Here is a 15,154-nt window from a genome sequence, read left to right on the forward strand (position 1 = left end):
CTGCATATAGGACCTTAGTTCCCTGACCAGGGATCAAACCCATACCCCTGCATTGGAAGGCAGAGTCTTACCCACTAGACTGCCAGGAAGTCCCCCAACCAGATTTTCTTGCCTAGGAATCAAAGATAATAGTTAAAACTTATATAGTGCTCACTTTTAAAGGCAAGGCTTCCCTGGTAGCTCAGACAGTAAAGAATCCGCCTGCAATGCGGGAGACCTAGGTTCGATCCCTGGGTTGGAAAGATCCTCTGGAGGAGGGCATGGCAGCCCACTCTAGTATTTTTGCTTGGAGAATCCCCATGGACAGAGGAGCCTGGGGGGCTACAGTCCATGGGGTCGCAAAAAGTCGGACATGATTGAGCGACTAAGCACAATCCTATTGAGGTATATAACATTAACAACAGTTGAGAGATGAGGAAATCAAGGCACAGAGAGGTTAAATTTCTTGATCCAAGTCACACAGCTGATTAGTGTTGGAGCCAGGATTTGAACCTGGATAGTCTAGATCCAGAACCTGAGCCCACTGTCACTGGGCCTCCAAGGTGAGGCAGCCATCTCCTGCCATCTGGTGGGAGAAGCACAGAAAGCCAGTTTTCATGCAGAAAGAAAGGTGAGGACAGAGAGAAGTAAAACCCAAGTTCCCTTTCGAATGAAGCTTTATCTCTTGAAATATCCTGAGACACCTTTCCTGGGATCCTCTGAATTTGACATAACTTCTGAATTCACCAATAGGTGTACAACATAGTGATTCAAAATTTTTATAGTTTATACACCATGTAAAGTTATTACAAAATATTCATTCGCTCTGTTCCCTGTGCTGTATAATATATCCTTGTAATTTATTTATTTTATATGTAGTATTAATAGTTTGTACCTCTTAATCCCGTACTCCATCTTGCCCCTCCCCCATTCCTCGCCCCAGTAACCACTAGTTTGTTCTCTGTATCTGTGAGTCTGTTTCTGGTTTGTTATATTCATTCATTTGTTTTATTTTTTGGATTCCACATATAAGTGATGTTATACAATATTTGTCTTTGGATTGATTCTGTTTGGGACTCTCTAATTCCCAGACTTGAATATCTATTTCCTGTCCCAGGTTAGGGAAGTTTTTTGCTCTTTTTATTCAAATATGCTCTCTCCCTTTTATCTTTCTCTCTCCTCCTTCTGGGACCCCTATAATGGGAGTAGTAACATTGATGTTGTCCCAGAAGTTGTCCCAGAAGTCTCTTGAACTGTCTTCATTTCTTTTTATCCTTTTTTTTTTTTTTTTTTTGCTCAGCTTCAATGATTTCTATTACTCTATCTTCCAGCTCAGTGACATGTTCCTCTGTGTTATCTATACTACTACTGATTCCTTCTAATTTTTTTTTTTTTTCTGGCCTCTCCTCATAGCATGTGGGATCTTAGTTCCCCGATCAGGGACTGAACCCAGCCCCCCTGCAGTGGAAGCTGGGTATCTTAACCACTAGACTGCCAGGGAAGTCTCCCTTCTAATGTATTTTTCATTTCAGTTATTATATTTTTCATCTCTGGTGCTTCTCTTTTATTTTCTAACTCTTTGTTAAAATCTGACTTCTCACTCTGTCCATCCGTTCTCCTCTCGAGTTCTTTGATAATCTTTAACACCATTACCTTGAACTCTTTCTCAGGTAGATCGCCTATCTCCACTTCACTTATGTTCTCCTTCTGGGGTTTTAACTTGTTCCTTCATTTAGAACATGTTTTCTATTGCCTCATTCTGCCTAATTTGCTGGGTTTACTTATACGTACCTTCTAGGTTGGTTTTGTTTCCTGACCTTGGAGAATTGGCCTTTTTAGGGGATTTCTTATGTGTCCAAGTAGTGCACTCCCCTCTGGCCACCAGGCTACATGGTCTAGGGATTCCCCCTTTTGTGGTGGGCTGATTACTAGGGGCGGCCTGGTAGGCATGGCTGGCTTCCAGTCTGCTTGATGGTCAGGCCCTGCCTTATATAGGGTCTGGCTCGTGAACTGGCTGGAGAACCCCAGTAAGTCTTGGAGCTAACGCAGGCACACAGATGGCAAAGTTGGATTCTGGGATGGGTGGTTGTGGGGCTAGTATCCCCAAATTTAGTGCTGGTGGGAGGGGCCAGTTCCTGACACGGGTGCTAACACGTCCCAAAGCTGGTGCTGGCCACTGGTTAAGTAGGGCTGAATCCTGGAGTGGCTGGCTAAGGAGTCGGGTATCTCAGAGCTGATACTAACCTGATGGTGAGTGGGCCCAGGGCCCAGGGCTAGTGCCAGCTCCTGGGTGGGTAGCACTAGCTCCCAGATGCTCTGGCTGTGGAGCCCTGGGAGGTCCCAAAGCTTCTGTCAGCCCACAGGAGATGGCCCTGGATCCCAGGACCCTGGATTGGGACCCAAGGTGTCCCAGAGCTGGAGTTGGCCTGCTGGTGGGCAAGGCTAGAGTCTGGAGTCCAGGTGTCCTAGGGCTGGTGTGTTGGCCATGTCCTGAGGAGGCAGGCCGTGGGACTGTGGTCCTAGGCCTTATGTCCACACTCTGGTGGATGGGGTTGGGGTCTAGGAAATCCCAGGACTGGTTCTCACTACAGCAAGCCAATCCAGGTCCTGGGGTCTCTAGCTACAGGGCTCAGGGGTCCCAGAGCTAGTATTGGACTGCTGGTGGGTTGACCAGGTCCTGCCATGGCAGGCTGCAGGACTCTGGTGTTCCTGGGTCTTTGTCCGCCTACCAGTGAGTGGAGCCAGGTCTGGGAGTCTCTGGCTGCAGGGCCCTGAGAGTCCAGGTTGAGCTCCTGTGACTGGTGTATGGGGCCAGGACCTGGGTCCTCTGTTGGACAGGACCATGTCCTGGGAAGCTGTGGGTTCAGGGGCTCTTAAGGCAGCCTGACTGCTGGTGGGCAGGGACACAGCCCCAGGCAGTTGCTGGGCGTAACATCCCAGTACTGGTGCCTCAGGCTAATGAGGGGGGACGGGTAGAGTTCTGAGGCTAATAAACTAGAGGGAGGAGTCCAAAATTTCTTGCCAGCACTAACATCCACATGGTAGAATGAGCACCCCAAAATGGCTGCGACCAGTGTCTGTGTTCCCAGAATGAGTTCTAGTTTCCTCCTGCCTCTCTGGGAGACTCTCCAAGACTGGCAAGTGGGTCTGACCCGGGCTCCTTTCAGATTACTGCTTCTGCACTGGGTCCCAGAGCAGGTGAAACTTTATGTGTGCCCTATAAGAGTGGAGTCTGTATTTTCCAGAGCCCTCTGGGTCTTCCAAAAGTAAACACCACTGGCCTTCAAAGCCACATTTTCTGGGGCCTCATCTTTCCCGTGCAGGACTCTCAGGCTGGGGAGACTGATGTGGGGCTCAGTTCCCTCTTCCCTTGAAGAGAACCTTTGCAGTTGTAATTGCTCTCCCGTTTATGGGTTGCTCACCCAAGAGCATGGGTCTCCACTGTACTGCAACTCTACCCCTCCTACCTGTCTTGTGATTCCTTCTTTCTGTCTTATGGAAGGTCTTTTCTGGCAGGTTCTGGTCTTTCTCATCAACATTGTCTCTGTGAATAGTTGTAATTTTGGTGTGTCCTTCAGAGGAGGAGGCCTTACAAATAGCTGTAAAAAGAAGAGAAGCACAAAGCAAAGGAGAAAAGGAAAGCTATACCCATTTGAATGCAGAGTTCCAAAGAACAGCAAGGAGAGACAAGAAAGCCTTCCTCAGCGATCAATGCAAAGAAATAGAGGAAAACAGAATGGGAAAGTCTAGAGATCTCTTCAAGAAAATGAGAGATACCAAGGGAACATTTCATGCAAAGATGGGCTTGATAAAGGACCGAAATGGTGTGGACCTAACAGAAGCAAAAGATATTAAGAAGAGGTGGCAAGAATACACAGAACTGTACAAAAAAGATCACAACCCAAATAAACACAATGGTGTGATCACTCACACTCACCTAGAGCCGGACATTCTGGAATATGAAGTCAAATGGGCCTCAGGAAGCATCACTGTAAACAAAGCTAGTGGAGGTGATGGAATTCCAATTGAGCTATTTCAAATCCTGAAAGATGATGCTGTGAAAGTGCTGCACTCAATATGCCAGCAAATTTGGAAAACTCAGCAGTGAGTGGAAAGGTCAGTTTTCATTCCAATCCCAAAGAAAGGTAATGCCAAAGAATGCTCAAACTACCGCACAATTGCACTCATCTCACACGCTAGTAAAGTAATGCTCAAAATTCTCCAAGCCAGGCTTCAGCAATACGTGAACCATGAACTTCCAGATGTTCAAGCTGGTTTTAGAAAAGACAGAGGAACCAGAGATCAAATTGCCAACATCCATTGGATCATCGAAAAAGCAAGAGAGTTCCAGAAAAACATCTATTTCTGCTTTATTGACTATGCCAAAGCCTTTGACTGTGTGGATCACAATAAACTGTGGAAAATTCAGAAAGAGATGGGAATACCAGACCACCTGACCTGCGTCTTGAGAAACCTGTATGCAGGTCAGGAAGCAACAGTTAGAACTGGACATGGAACAATAGACTGGTTCCAAATAGGAAAAGGAGTATATCAAGGCTGTATATTGTCACCCTGCTTATTTAACTTAGATGCAGAGTACATCATGAGAAATGCTGGGCTGGAGGAAGCACAAGCTGGAATCAAGATTGCTGGGAAAAATATCAATAACCTCAGATATGCAGATGACACCACCCTTATGGTAGAAAGTGAAGAAGAACTAAAGAGCCTCTTGATGAAAGTGAAAGAGGAGAGTGAAAAAGTTGGCTTAAAGCTCAACATTCAGAAAACGAAGATCATGGCATCTGGTCCCATCACTTCATGGCAAATAGATGGGGAAACAGTGGCTGACTTTATTTTTTGGGGCCCCAAAATCACTGCATAGGGTGATTGCAGCCATTAAATGAAAAGATGCTTACTCCTTGGAAGAAAAGTTATGACCAACCTAGACAGCATATTAAAAAGCAGAGACATTACTTTGTTTACAAAGGTCCATCTATGGTTTTTCCAGTGGTCATGTATGGATGTGAGAGTTGGACTATAAAGAAAGCTGAGTGTGGAAAAATTGATGCTTTTGAACTGTGGTGTTGGAGAAGACTCCTGAGAGTCCCTTGGACTGCAAGGAGATCCAACCAGTCCATCCTAAAGGAGATGAGTCCTGGGTGTTCATTGGAAGGACTGATGTTGAAGCTGAAACTCCAATACTTTGGCCACCTGATGTGAAGAGCTGACTCATTTGAAAAGACCCTGATGCTGGGAAAGATTGAGGGCAGGAGGAGAAGGAGACGACAGAGGATGAGATGGTTAGAAGGCATCACCAACTCAATGGACATGGATTTGGGTAGACTCCGGCAGTTGGTGATGGATAGGGAGGCCTGGTGTGCTGCGGTTCATGGGGTCGCAAAGGGTTGGACACAACTGAGTGAATGAACTGAGAGGAGGTGAGCTCAGGGTCTTCCTACTCTACCATCCTGGAGACTCCTTCATTCTTGAGGATTTTAAATAAATTTTAAAATTTAAACAAATTAATTTTAATAAATTAATTTAATTTAATTAAAATGTAATTAATTTAAATAAATAAATTTTAATTTTTGTTTAAAATAAAATTTTAAACAAATTTTCTAATTTGTCTTGGAGAATTTGACTGTGTGTACCATTGCAGTTAGGGTAACTGTCCCAGCCAAGGCAGGGGTTGTCAAATCCAAACTGATCTACAAACACAGAGCTGTTAGAACCTCTGTTTGGCTGACTCTACTGTCCAGAGCTTTCTGCTCTCATGTTGTGGCACCACTGATGTTAGAAGCTTGTCCTTAAAAGTCCAAATGAATAGAAAGTTAACTTTTTATGGAAGTTGATACGTAGCCATTCTGTCTCACTAGTTTGGAACTTTTACAAATGTCATCTTTAGTTCATTCATGGCTTGTAGTTGGAAAAATTCATGATTTATACCAAAGACAACATTATAAACATCTAAAAAATGGCCAAAATTAATTACAAGATTAAGGTAGCTTTCCCTGTGGCAATATATGGTAACTAGAATGTTAGAAATCAAGGGACTTCATTCACCTCCCATCCCTCAATCCTGCTCCTATCTGGGTCTTAATTTTTTAATAAATGGCATTACCATACATCTAGTTACTCAAATCAAATATCTGGTGGTAATCATTTCACTGAACATTCATGTTAATTAAGCTTTCAATAAATTCTGATCTATTTTACCTCCAAAATTTATATAAAATTTATCCACTTCTCTCATTTTCCACTTCTCTATTCACTTCATTTATGAACTGCTAAAGTGATCTGTTATTTATGTTTCCATCCTGAAATCTACAATCCATTTTTCCCACATCAGCCAGAATATGTACATCAGTTATTGGCTGCTGTGTAACAAACCAACCCATGTATTAATAGCTTTAAAAAACCAACTATTTTTATCAATATTTGCTCATGATTATGTGGGTTGCCTGGCATGGTTCAGCCAGAGTAACAACTCTGTGTTTCATGCAGAGTGAGCTGAACTTGCTCATGTGGCTGCAACTGGGGCTAGAGGATCTAAGAGGGTGTCACCCACATGCCTGGCCCCTCAGACGGATGGCTGGAATGCTGGGTCTCTTTACTCCTGTGCTCTGGCATCTTTCAGGGCCTGTCTGTCATGGGCCTCTCCAGGAAGCTAGCCTGGGCTTCTTTTCAAAGTGGCTCAAGGCACCAAGCAAGTGAAAAAAAGAAGTAACGTGGTCCTTTATGACCCAATCTCAGATGTCACACAGTGTCACTGACACTTTTGCTGCATTCTATTGGTTAAAGCAAGCCACAGAGCCTGCCAACATTTCAAAGGAGGGAAAACAGGCGGGAGGAATGGCAAAGTCACATTTGCAGAGGGTATGTGGGACAAAACGATGATGTGGCCATCTTTGGAAACAATCTACCAGCGTGAACGTTTGGAAATGTAAACCAGGCATTTCACCTCCCTTCTGAAAACTCTTCAGTGCTTCCGTGGCATTTGGAATAAAATCTAAACTCTTTATCCTGGTGGAAAAGACTACCTGTTTCTCAGCCTACCACCCTCCTCCTCTCTCATCACATTGACATTTTGTCCCTCCAATACCAAACACTTTCACTTCTTGGTTTTTCCAACCGTGGAGATACCTTCCAGGGGAACACGCTCCACTCTGACTTTCACTTTGCTCTCTGTCTCTTTTTCATGATAACTCAAATGTCAGCTTCTTTTTTTTTAGTTTATTTTTATTTATTTGGCTCTGCCTGGTCTTATTAGCCACACATGGTATCTTTGATGTTGCATGTAGGAAATTCTTAGTGTGGTACATGGGATCTAGTTCCCTGACCAAAGATCAAACCTGGACTCCCTGCATTGGGAACTCAGAGTCTTAGCCGCTGGACCACCAGGGAAGTCACCATCTTTGAAAAGTCTTCTCTGGTGATCCCATCTAAATCAGGCTGCTTCTTTCATCCCCAGATCCTCTCTTGCCTCTCTCTGTTTACCTCCTTCAAAGTACAGCCCTAAAAGTATAATTGTCTTTATGTTCATTAAAAAAATATTTGTAGACTATTAAAAGAGATGAAGTTATCATGTAGAAATCTCTATAATGGCTACAAATATGTTTGCACATTAAAGCAGTGTGTTTCTCTCTGTGGAGGGAAGCCAAGAGACTGGGTGGGGTGGAAGGAGAGACTAACATTTCCCTGGATATTCTTTTATGCTCTTTGACTGTTTACCATGTGCATGTTCATATAATTTCAAAACATTACTTTAATAAAATATAATTTTATAATATACTTTATAAAATATAATAAAAAATAATGGTTTGCCTCAGTGGAAATGATTTAATGATTTATAACAATTGCATCAGAGAATCAGCTGTCTTTGGAGAACCAGAGACTCTGAGGTGCCCTCTTGAAAATTTTGGCTTTCATAGATAAGCAGAAGTCCAGCAAGATTCTGGAGATGGGTCTTTCCTTTGTTTGCTTCAAGAGAGAATTAATGCCTTTAAATACCTATTTTAAAAGAAAGCCTGAAAGGCTTTCAACATGCAAACCTCAGGAACCAGGCGCAATGCCATCAGATGCCTCAGAATACCCTAAGATGCAGGCTGCATGCAGGACTGCAATTATTCTGCCTAAATTGTACAGGTCTCTTTTAAATAGCTCTTATATTCCTTGTCACAAGGCATCTAACTGGTAACAGCAAAATAATTCACTAAAATAAGGGCACAAACTTCTGGCCTTTAAAATTCAAATTTTAAACAAAAATAACATTTAGATGTTATGCTTTAACTCAGCATATAAACCAGATAGGGAACAAAATCATTTGCTATTGGTGTTCCTAGTAAAAGGTCTGATGATGGTCAACAATTTTATTATGACAAGTAATTTACTAATGAAGCTTTTCAATTTTTCTTTTTTCCCTTCCTTTCAGTGAATCCTGTAAATTAATGGCCTGAAACGACAGACTTATTCTTGAGTGTCTGTGTGTGTTGCTTCTTTACCTAGAAGACTGGGAGCCAGCTCTTCCCCTTTCTACTTTTCAGTTTCGGGCCATAATGTAACTGACTTTAGCTTTAGGTTGTTAAATAGGAATAAGATCTAGTGGCCTGCTGCATTCCAAAATAGTATCACCATCTACTTCATGTGGTACCTTGGGAAAATTTTTCTTATCTGTAAGTTAAGAACAATAATATTACTTAATGGGAATATTTTGAAGGTCATATTATTTTGGAAGAGTGCCTCTTATTCATGGAAAATAATAAATATTAGTTGGAAAATTTTGGCAAAAGACAAAGCTCCTCTTTCATGATGCTATAAAGTTAAAGAGTTTTTTAGAAAAGATTAGCAAAAATGTGTGCTAAGTTGCTTCAGTCATGTCCTACTCTCTGCAACCCTATGGACTGTAGCCCACCAGGCTCCTCTGTCCATGGGATTCTCCAGCCAAGAACACTGGAGTGGGCTGCCGTTTCCTCTTCCAGGGGATCTTCCCATCCCAGGGATCAAACCCACGTCTCTTGGGTCTCCTGCATTGGCAGGCGCGTTCTTTACCACTGGTGCCACCTGGAAAGCCCTAGAAAAAATAGAATAAGCATTTAATAATCATTATACTATAATTCCTTCACATCTTCAGGCAGTCCTGAAGGGATGAAGACCTGAGGGCATCATCTCTTGCATGATGCACTCGCGCTCAGCCTAATTGCACCCTTGTAGCGCATAGTTCATATTTTACCTCACTGTGGCATTTCCCAGAGCTCAGATTAAGTAGAAAAATGTGACTTCTGCTTCTTCCTGAAACTTCTCTCAAAAACACACCAGGTCTGTGCAGAGACTATTGTGTAACTTCCTCCCTTCTTTTCTTCTATTCATTTCATAAACATTTATTAAGTACGTATCAAGTATATGGCAACCTGCCATGGTTACATACAGCAGCAAAAACTATGAGTACCTTCAGAGACAAATCCACACATTCCTGAGAACGCTCTCCTGGGAAGACAGCACAGAGCCTGAGCTTCAGGCCAGAGTGATGAAGGCAGTAGCCTATTCACTGAGGAGATCCCACACAGAGTGTCTCAAAGGCTTTCAGTGTTTAGTGTCTTTCATTAAAAGAAAAAAAAATGTTTTGGTGGTGCTGTGCAGCATGTGGGATCTTATTCCCTGACCAGTGATCAAACCTGCACCCCTCTCTGCATTGGAAGTTCGGAAGCTCAACTTGACTGCCAGGGAAGTCCCAATATCCTTCCATTTTTATTTAAATTCTGAAAGAAACCATACACACTTTTACAATTTAAAAACTTCTAAGATATTTTTCAACCTATTTCTTTTTTTAATTAATTTTTTTATTGAAGAATAATTGCTTTTCAGAATTTTGCTGTTTTCTGTCAAACCTCAACATGAATCAGCCATAGGTATACACTATCACCTCCCTTTTGAACCTCCCTCCCATCTCCTTCCCCATCCCACCCCTCTAGGTTGATACAGAGCCCTTGTTTGAGTTTCCTGAGTCATACAGCAAATTCCCATTTGCTAGCTATTTTACATATGGTAATATGAGTTTCCATGTTACTCTTTCCTCAACCTGTTTCTTATTTGAAAGCTGACAGTATTGAAATAAGAAAAGCAATAAGGATTTTTCCTGTTCTGTTTGCTCAAACTTTGTCAATAGTACATTTCTGAAGCAACAGTGAATTTGTTTGTTTATTTATTTTTGGCTGTGCCGGGTCTTTGTTGCTGCATGCAGGCTTTCTCTAGTTTCAGGGAGCAGGGGCTACTCTGCCAATAGGCATGAGGGCTCAGTAGTTGTGGCAAACGGGTTTAGTTGCTCCGAGGCATGTGGGATCTTCCCGGACCAGGGATTGAACCTGCACCCCCCACATTGGCAGGCAGATTCTTAACCACTGGACCACCAGGGAAATTCCAGGACAGTGAATTTGAATCTCTTAAACCTTTATATATGGACATGAGTTTGCATAAACCCCGGGAGTTGGTGATGGACAGGGAGGCCTGGCGTGCTGCGATTCATGGGGTTGCAAAGAGTCGGACACGACTGAGAGACTGAACTGAACTGAACTGAAACCTTTATATGACTCTTATCTACCTTTGGGTGGAGCATAACTGAGAATTTGACTTTTGATTTTTTTGATAGATTTTTTTGTTTTCTCAAGAAAGTTCTAATTCTCAAATGTTCTGTTGAGAATAGTGCTCCAATCTACTGATGGTGTTCTGTAAACCCCCTTGCAGGATCTCTCCCTTGAGGGAAGGGAGAGGACCCTCAGGTATCTGGCTTTTTCTTGGTCTCAGGCAAAGAAGGGCTTTTGGCTTAGGAATTGTCCCCCCTGAACCCCTGGGTCCCCAGGGCACACACACTCAGCAACCAGCCCAAAGGATGTCCTACCTGTCTGGACTGACCTTGGGCTGGCTTCTGGACTTGTAGAGCCTTCTGCAGTTTGAATCAGGCCAGCTCAAGAGTTCCTCTGGCTGGTGATTTGTTCTGGGATAACTGGAAGTCTTAAACCCAGTCTGTAAGAGCCTTCCTCCCAGATACAGAGGAAGATGTGAATTAAACAGAGTGGATGAAAATAGACTAGGAAAATTGGCCCTAAATAATTTTCTCTGATAAGACCAAATAGAACCTGCTTGTGCTGGGTGTACTTCTTGCCCTCACCCCACCACTGGAACCTACTCTATGCCCTCCCTACCCTATCTCTGTGTCCCGGACTAGGTTCCAGGCTCTCCAGCCCTCTGATATCCAGTTGGCTTTGGCCAATGGAAAGCTCTTGGAGGAGACTGGAGTAATGGGACAGGAGAGAGGTCAGGGTACTCCTTCCCATTGCTGCTAAGTCGCTTCTGTCGTGTCCGACTCTGTGCAATCCCATAGACGGCAGCCCACCAGCCTCCTCTGTCCCTGGGATTCTCTAGGCAAGAATACTGGAGTGGGTTGCCATTTCCTTCTCCAATGCATTCAGGCATGCTGAGTCGCTTCAGTCGTGTCCGACTCTGTGTGACCCCATGGACAGCAGCCCACCAGGCTCCTCTGTCCAAGGGATTCTCTAGGCAAGAATACTGGAGTGGGCTGTCATTGCCTTCTCTGACTCCTTCCCATTGCTGTCCCCTTAACTTGATGTGGCTCCGGCAGGGGCTGCTTCCTCATCAGCTATAGCTCCTGTTTGGTGTCCCTTGTCCAGGACTCTTCTTTTACATCTACTAGTTTAGGGGTGATAATCTCTTCTCACTGTTACTAATCCCTGTGTGGATTCCTAAACTCTGTCCACATCCCAGTAAATTGTCCCTTTTAATTTAAAAAGCTTTTTAAATTAAAATATTTGCCTGTGCCATCTATTTTTCCCCTGGGAAGGACTTTGACTGAAACAGCCGTACATGTTACACTGCCTCCACCTGGAAAATCCCAGGACCTTTCCCAGTTAGAAGCAGCCACCTCCTAGAAGGTGTAACCACATCCACCTATAGTTACTACAAAATCCAGGACAGGAGCCTTGAATTGCTAGACTGGGATTTCTTCCAGGGCAGGAACACTGTGCTGAGCCTGTATGGAGGCCCCCACCCTCACCCCTGAGCCCGGGTCCCTAGCACAGAGTAGGTTCTCCATCCAATTCCCTACAGAGGCAGCACCCTGAGGCCCTCAGAGCCTCCAGCCTCAGCTTCTCTTCCTCCTCTTCTCTCTCACACCACCTGCTGAACTGCTGGCACCTGTGGGATCTGGGTCACCCTGCTGGCCAGCTGGTTTCCTTCTCGTTGTGCTTGACAGAAGGAAGTTCATCCACGTGATTTTTTGCAGTATCCAGAAAGCGGGGGGGGGGGGGGGGGGGGGTACAGTTTGTCCTGTGGTGAAAAGCTTGCGGAGGAATGCAGGTTTTAGTCTTACCCCCACACTGCTGCTATGCGAGAATTGTCTCCCCTCGCCACTTAACCCCTTCTCTCTCCCCCGTCAAAAAAAAACCTTGAAACATTTTATTTTGGGATTTGGGATTACACCCTATGCAACAATGAAATAGGAGGAGGTGGCTATGAATAGCCTCTTAATGTATCATACACCTGAGACCTTCCCCCAAACGCTGCAGAGGAATTATTCAGGCTAGTCAGCCACGAGGCATGTTATTTTTTCAGAAATGTTTATAGCTGGCTAGGCCTGCTTAGTGACTACAGTAGGTACGTTTTCTCAGCGGGAAGCACTTTGAACCGCAAATGCGCACTAAAAGGCAATTGCCATGGAGACAGCGCCTCCTCTGCGGTGCATTTCTCCCGAGTTTTCTTCTTGGGGCGCTTCAGCATCCGCGGGGTGTTCTAGGCATGCGGCTCTGAGAGGTGTCTCGGGCGCAGCAGCGTTGGGCGGGGGGAGCCCGCTTGGGACTGGAACCCTCGCCCAGGAGTGGAAACTGGAGAAGGCCGCCCAAGGTGGGGTGTGTGTGTGTCGAGGTGGGCGGGGAGAGGTCCTCCGGCTGTGCGGGCCGCCGGCTCCCCTGCCTGTGCGTGGACCACGTGCAGGAGGGGCGCTTGGGGGCCCCGGGCGCGCAGCCGCGGTGGGTGACTGCGCCGGGTCCCGGGGCCCCGAGTACCCGGCGTGTGTGTGTGTGCGCGCGCGCTTCTGGGCGGGTGGAGGGCCCCGCGCCGCCTTGCTCCCCCTTGAGTGTATGCGCGCGGCCTCGGCCCAGCGCCCCAACGATCGGTGCCTGCACCCGGGAAAGCGCGCTCGCGCCTGTGCGGGGTATGTATGTGTGTGAGTGTGTGTGTGTGTGTGTGAGTGTGTGACTGTGTGTCAGGTGACTTGGGTCACGCAGTCTCTCTCTCCCTCCTCGGGGGAGGAACTGCCGCGCTCCGGCTGACTCCTCCGCCGGCGGGCGGGAGAGCGGGCGGGGCGAGGCGGGGCGGGGCAGGGGGCTCCGGGCGCGCTGGGAACCGCGGGACCCAGACCTGGACGCCGACCGCCGCGGGGGGAAGCGCGGTCCCCGCCCCCGCCCACGGACCTCGGGACAAAACCTCAATTTAGAAATAGGTTGCGAACCGCAGGCCAGGAGGTTTGGCCGAACCCCCACCACCAGGGACCCCCGTTGTCCCCGGGACGGCCGGCCGTGGGCGCGATGAGCCAGGTGCTGGGGAAGCCGCAGCCGGAGGAGGAGGAAGACGACGAAGAGGAGGATGAGCTGGTGGGGCTAGCGGACTACGGAGACGGGCCCGACTCCTCGGACGCCGAGCCGGACAGCGGGGCGGAGGAGGGAGGTGAGCGTCGGGTCCCCGGCTCGGCCCCCCGCCGGGAGGACCTCGGCCGGCACCCCCGCCGAGCCGGGCGCGCGGGCCGCGGACTTGGAGGGGATCCAGGAGAGCGGAGTTTCGGGGTTGGGGTCGGGAGGGGCGCCGGAGGAGCTGTCGCGAGCTGCAAAATGGGGGAGCCCGGGTGCAGGCAGCGGCGGGGGGACCGGGATCGGTGGAGAAGGCAAAGAGGAGGCGTTTGGACTGAACGCGCGCTCTCGGGCAGTTCCGAGCTCTCCGTAGGGTCTGGGGGTTGGGGAGGGGAGGGACCGACCGGCGCGCCTGGGACCTCTCCCTGAATGCTGCTATCGAAGCCTGGGTCAGATGTCATGGCTAAAAAAGGCAGTCGGCGGCAGCGTGACTGGCAGGTCGTCGGCAGCTGCGGGTGTCAGTCTTGCCCCGTGTCGCCGCGGGAGGGGTCCAGGGGCCGGCGTTGCGGCACCGGTGGAGCAGCTAGGGGATGCGCCCAGGTGATAAGGGGGTCACCGAGTGGCCGCAGGTATCTGGAGATCCAGGCAAATACGGTTGTTAGGACACCTTATCTCTGCTAGGTGTCACCACCTGGGCATGGCAGCGCCTGCCCTGGAGTGAGCGCGGGGCGGGGGAATACAGGGCCACTTAGAAGCAAACTCTTGTTTCCTTTTCAAAAAGCGGGATTTAGCAATTGGCCAGCCTGTGGGGGCTTCCTGCATTTAATTCTTAAAGCCTAAGGAAGTTGAGAGCCTTTTAGGATTCCAGAAAGATTCATCTTTTTTGTTTCCCTCCAAAGCGAGGAAAAAGTCCTTTATTGTAAGGTCATTTGGAAAGGTCAGTAGAATAAAGCTGGTAAACGCAACATCTAGGTGAAATTGTCAGCTTCCTAAAGAAAGAACTTAGAATGTTCACTTTAAAGAAATTGTAGGAGGGATTAAACAGTACTTTCTTGACTTGATTTTGAAGAACCTTTTTTGAAAATTCATTGAACTTTTTAAAATTCTCCATAAACAAAGCCTTTCTCTTGGGGGTGGGAGGGCAGTTTTCAGTATTTTACTTAACTGTAGGTGCTACTTTCAATGAATCAGAAAGGGGGAGAAAGTTAAGTCTTGAGCCTGATGATAAAGGAGCTTTCCAAGCCACTCTTTCAGGGTGCCAGTCCCTAGAGAGGTTTTGTGCTAATTCTTCAATTGCTTAAACTCGTGTGCACACCTGTGCACCTCTCTCTTCTGCATTCCCCATAATTGGTCGCACAGTCTAGCAGGTGGCCACATTTTTGTAGATAAAGGCTTTTCACCCTTTTGTTGGAGTCTCTAGGGCTACTTTTGGTAATTAAATTGTTCAGTCGCTTCATTATTATTCAAATTGCATTTGTCAGCTCCTCCCCTAGATTCTTAGGAGGCTCCTGAGAGATTCGGAATGGGAATGTATTTGCAAGGTT

The 15,154-nt window shown here is 46.6% G+C and overlaps 1 protein-coding gene across 2 annotated transcripts in view; it reads left to right on the forward strand.

Moving 5' to 3' along the window:
* Positions 1–15,154, forward strand: part of RRAGD (Ras related GTP binding D) — a 56,786-nt gene that overhangs the window by 5,486 nt on the left and 36,146 nt on the right. The window contains exon 1 of one of the 2 annotated variants that reach the window (XM_061427827.1): positions 13,342–13,710. The exons of the other annotated variant lie outside the window; for it this stretch is intronic. Coding sequence (XP_061283811.1) covers positions 13,572–13,710 — 139 coding nt within the window. The 5' untranslated portion in view covers positions 13,342–13,571. Of the gene's footprint in view, positions 1–13,341; positions 13,711–15,154 lie in introns of those variants that run through there. 2 annotated transcript variants of the gene reach the window in all.

This window comes from Bos javanicus, chromosome 9 (genome assembly GCF_032452875.1).
Source record: "Bos javanicus breed banteng chromosome 9, ARS-OSU_banteng_1.0, whole genome shotgun sequence".
Lineage (NCBI taxonomy): Eukaryota > Metazoa > Chordata > Mammalia > Artiodactyla > Bovidae > Bos > Bos javanicus.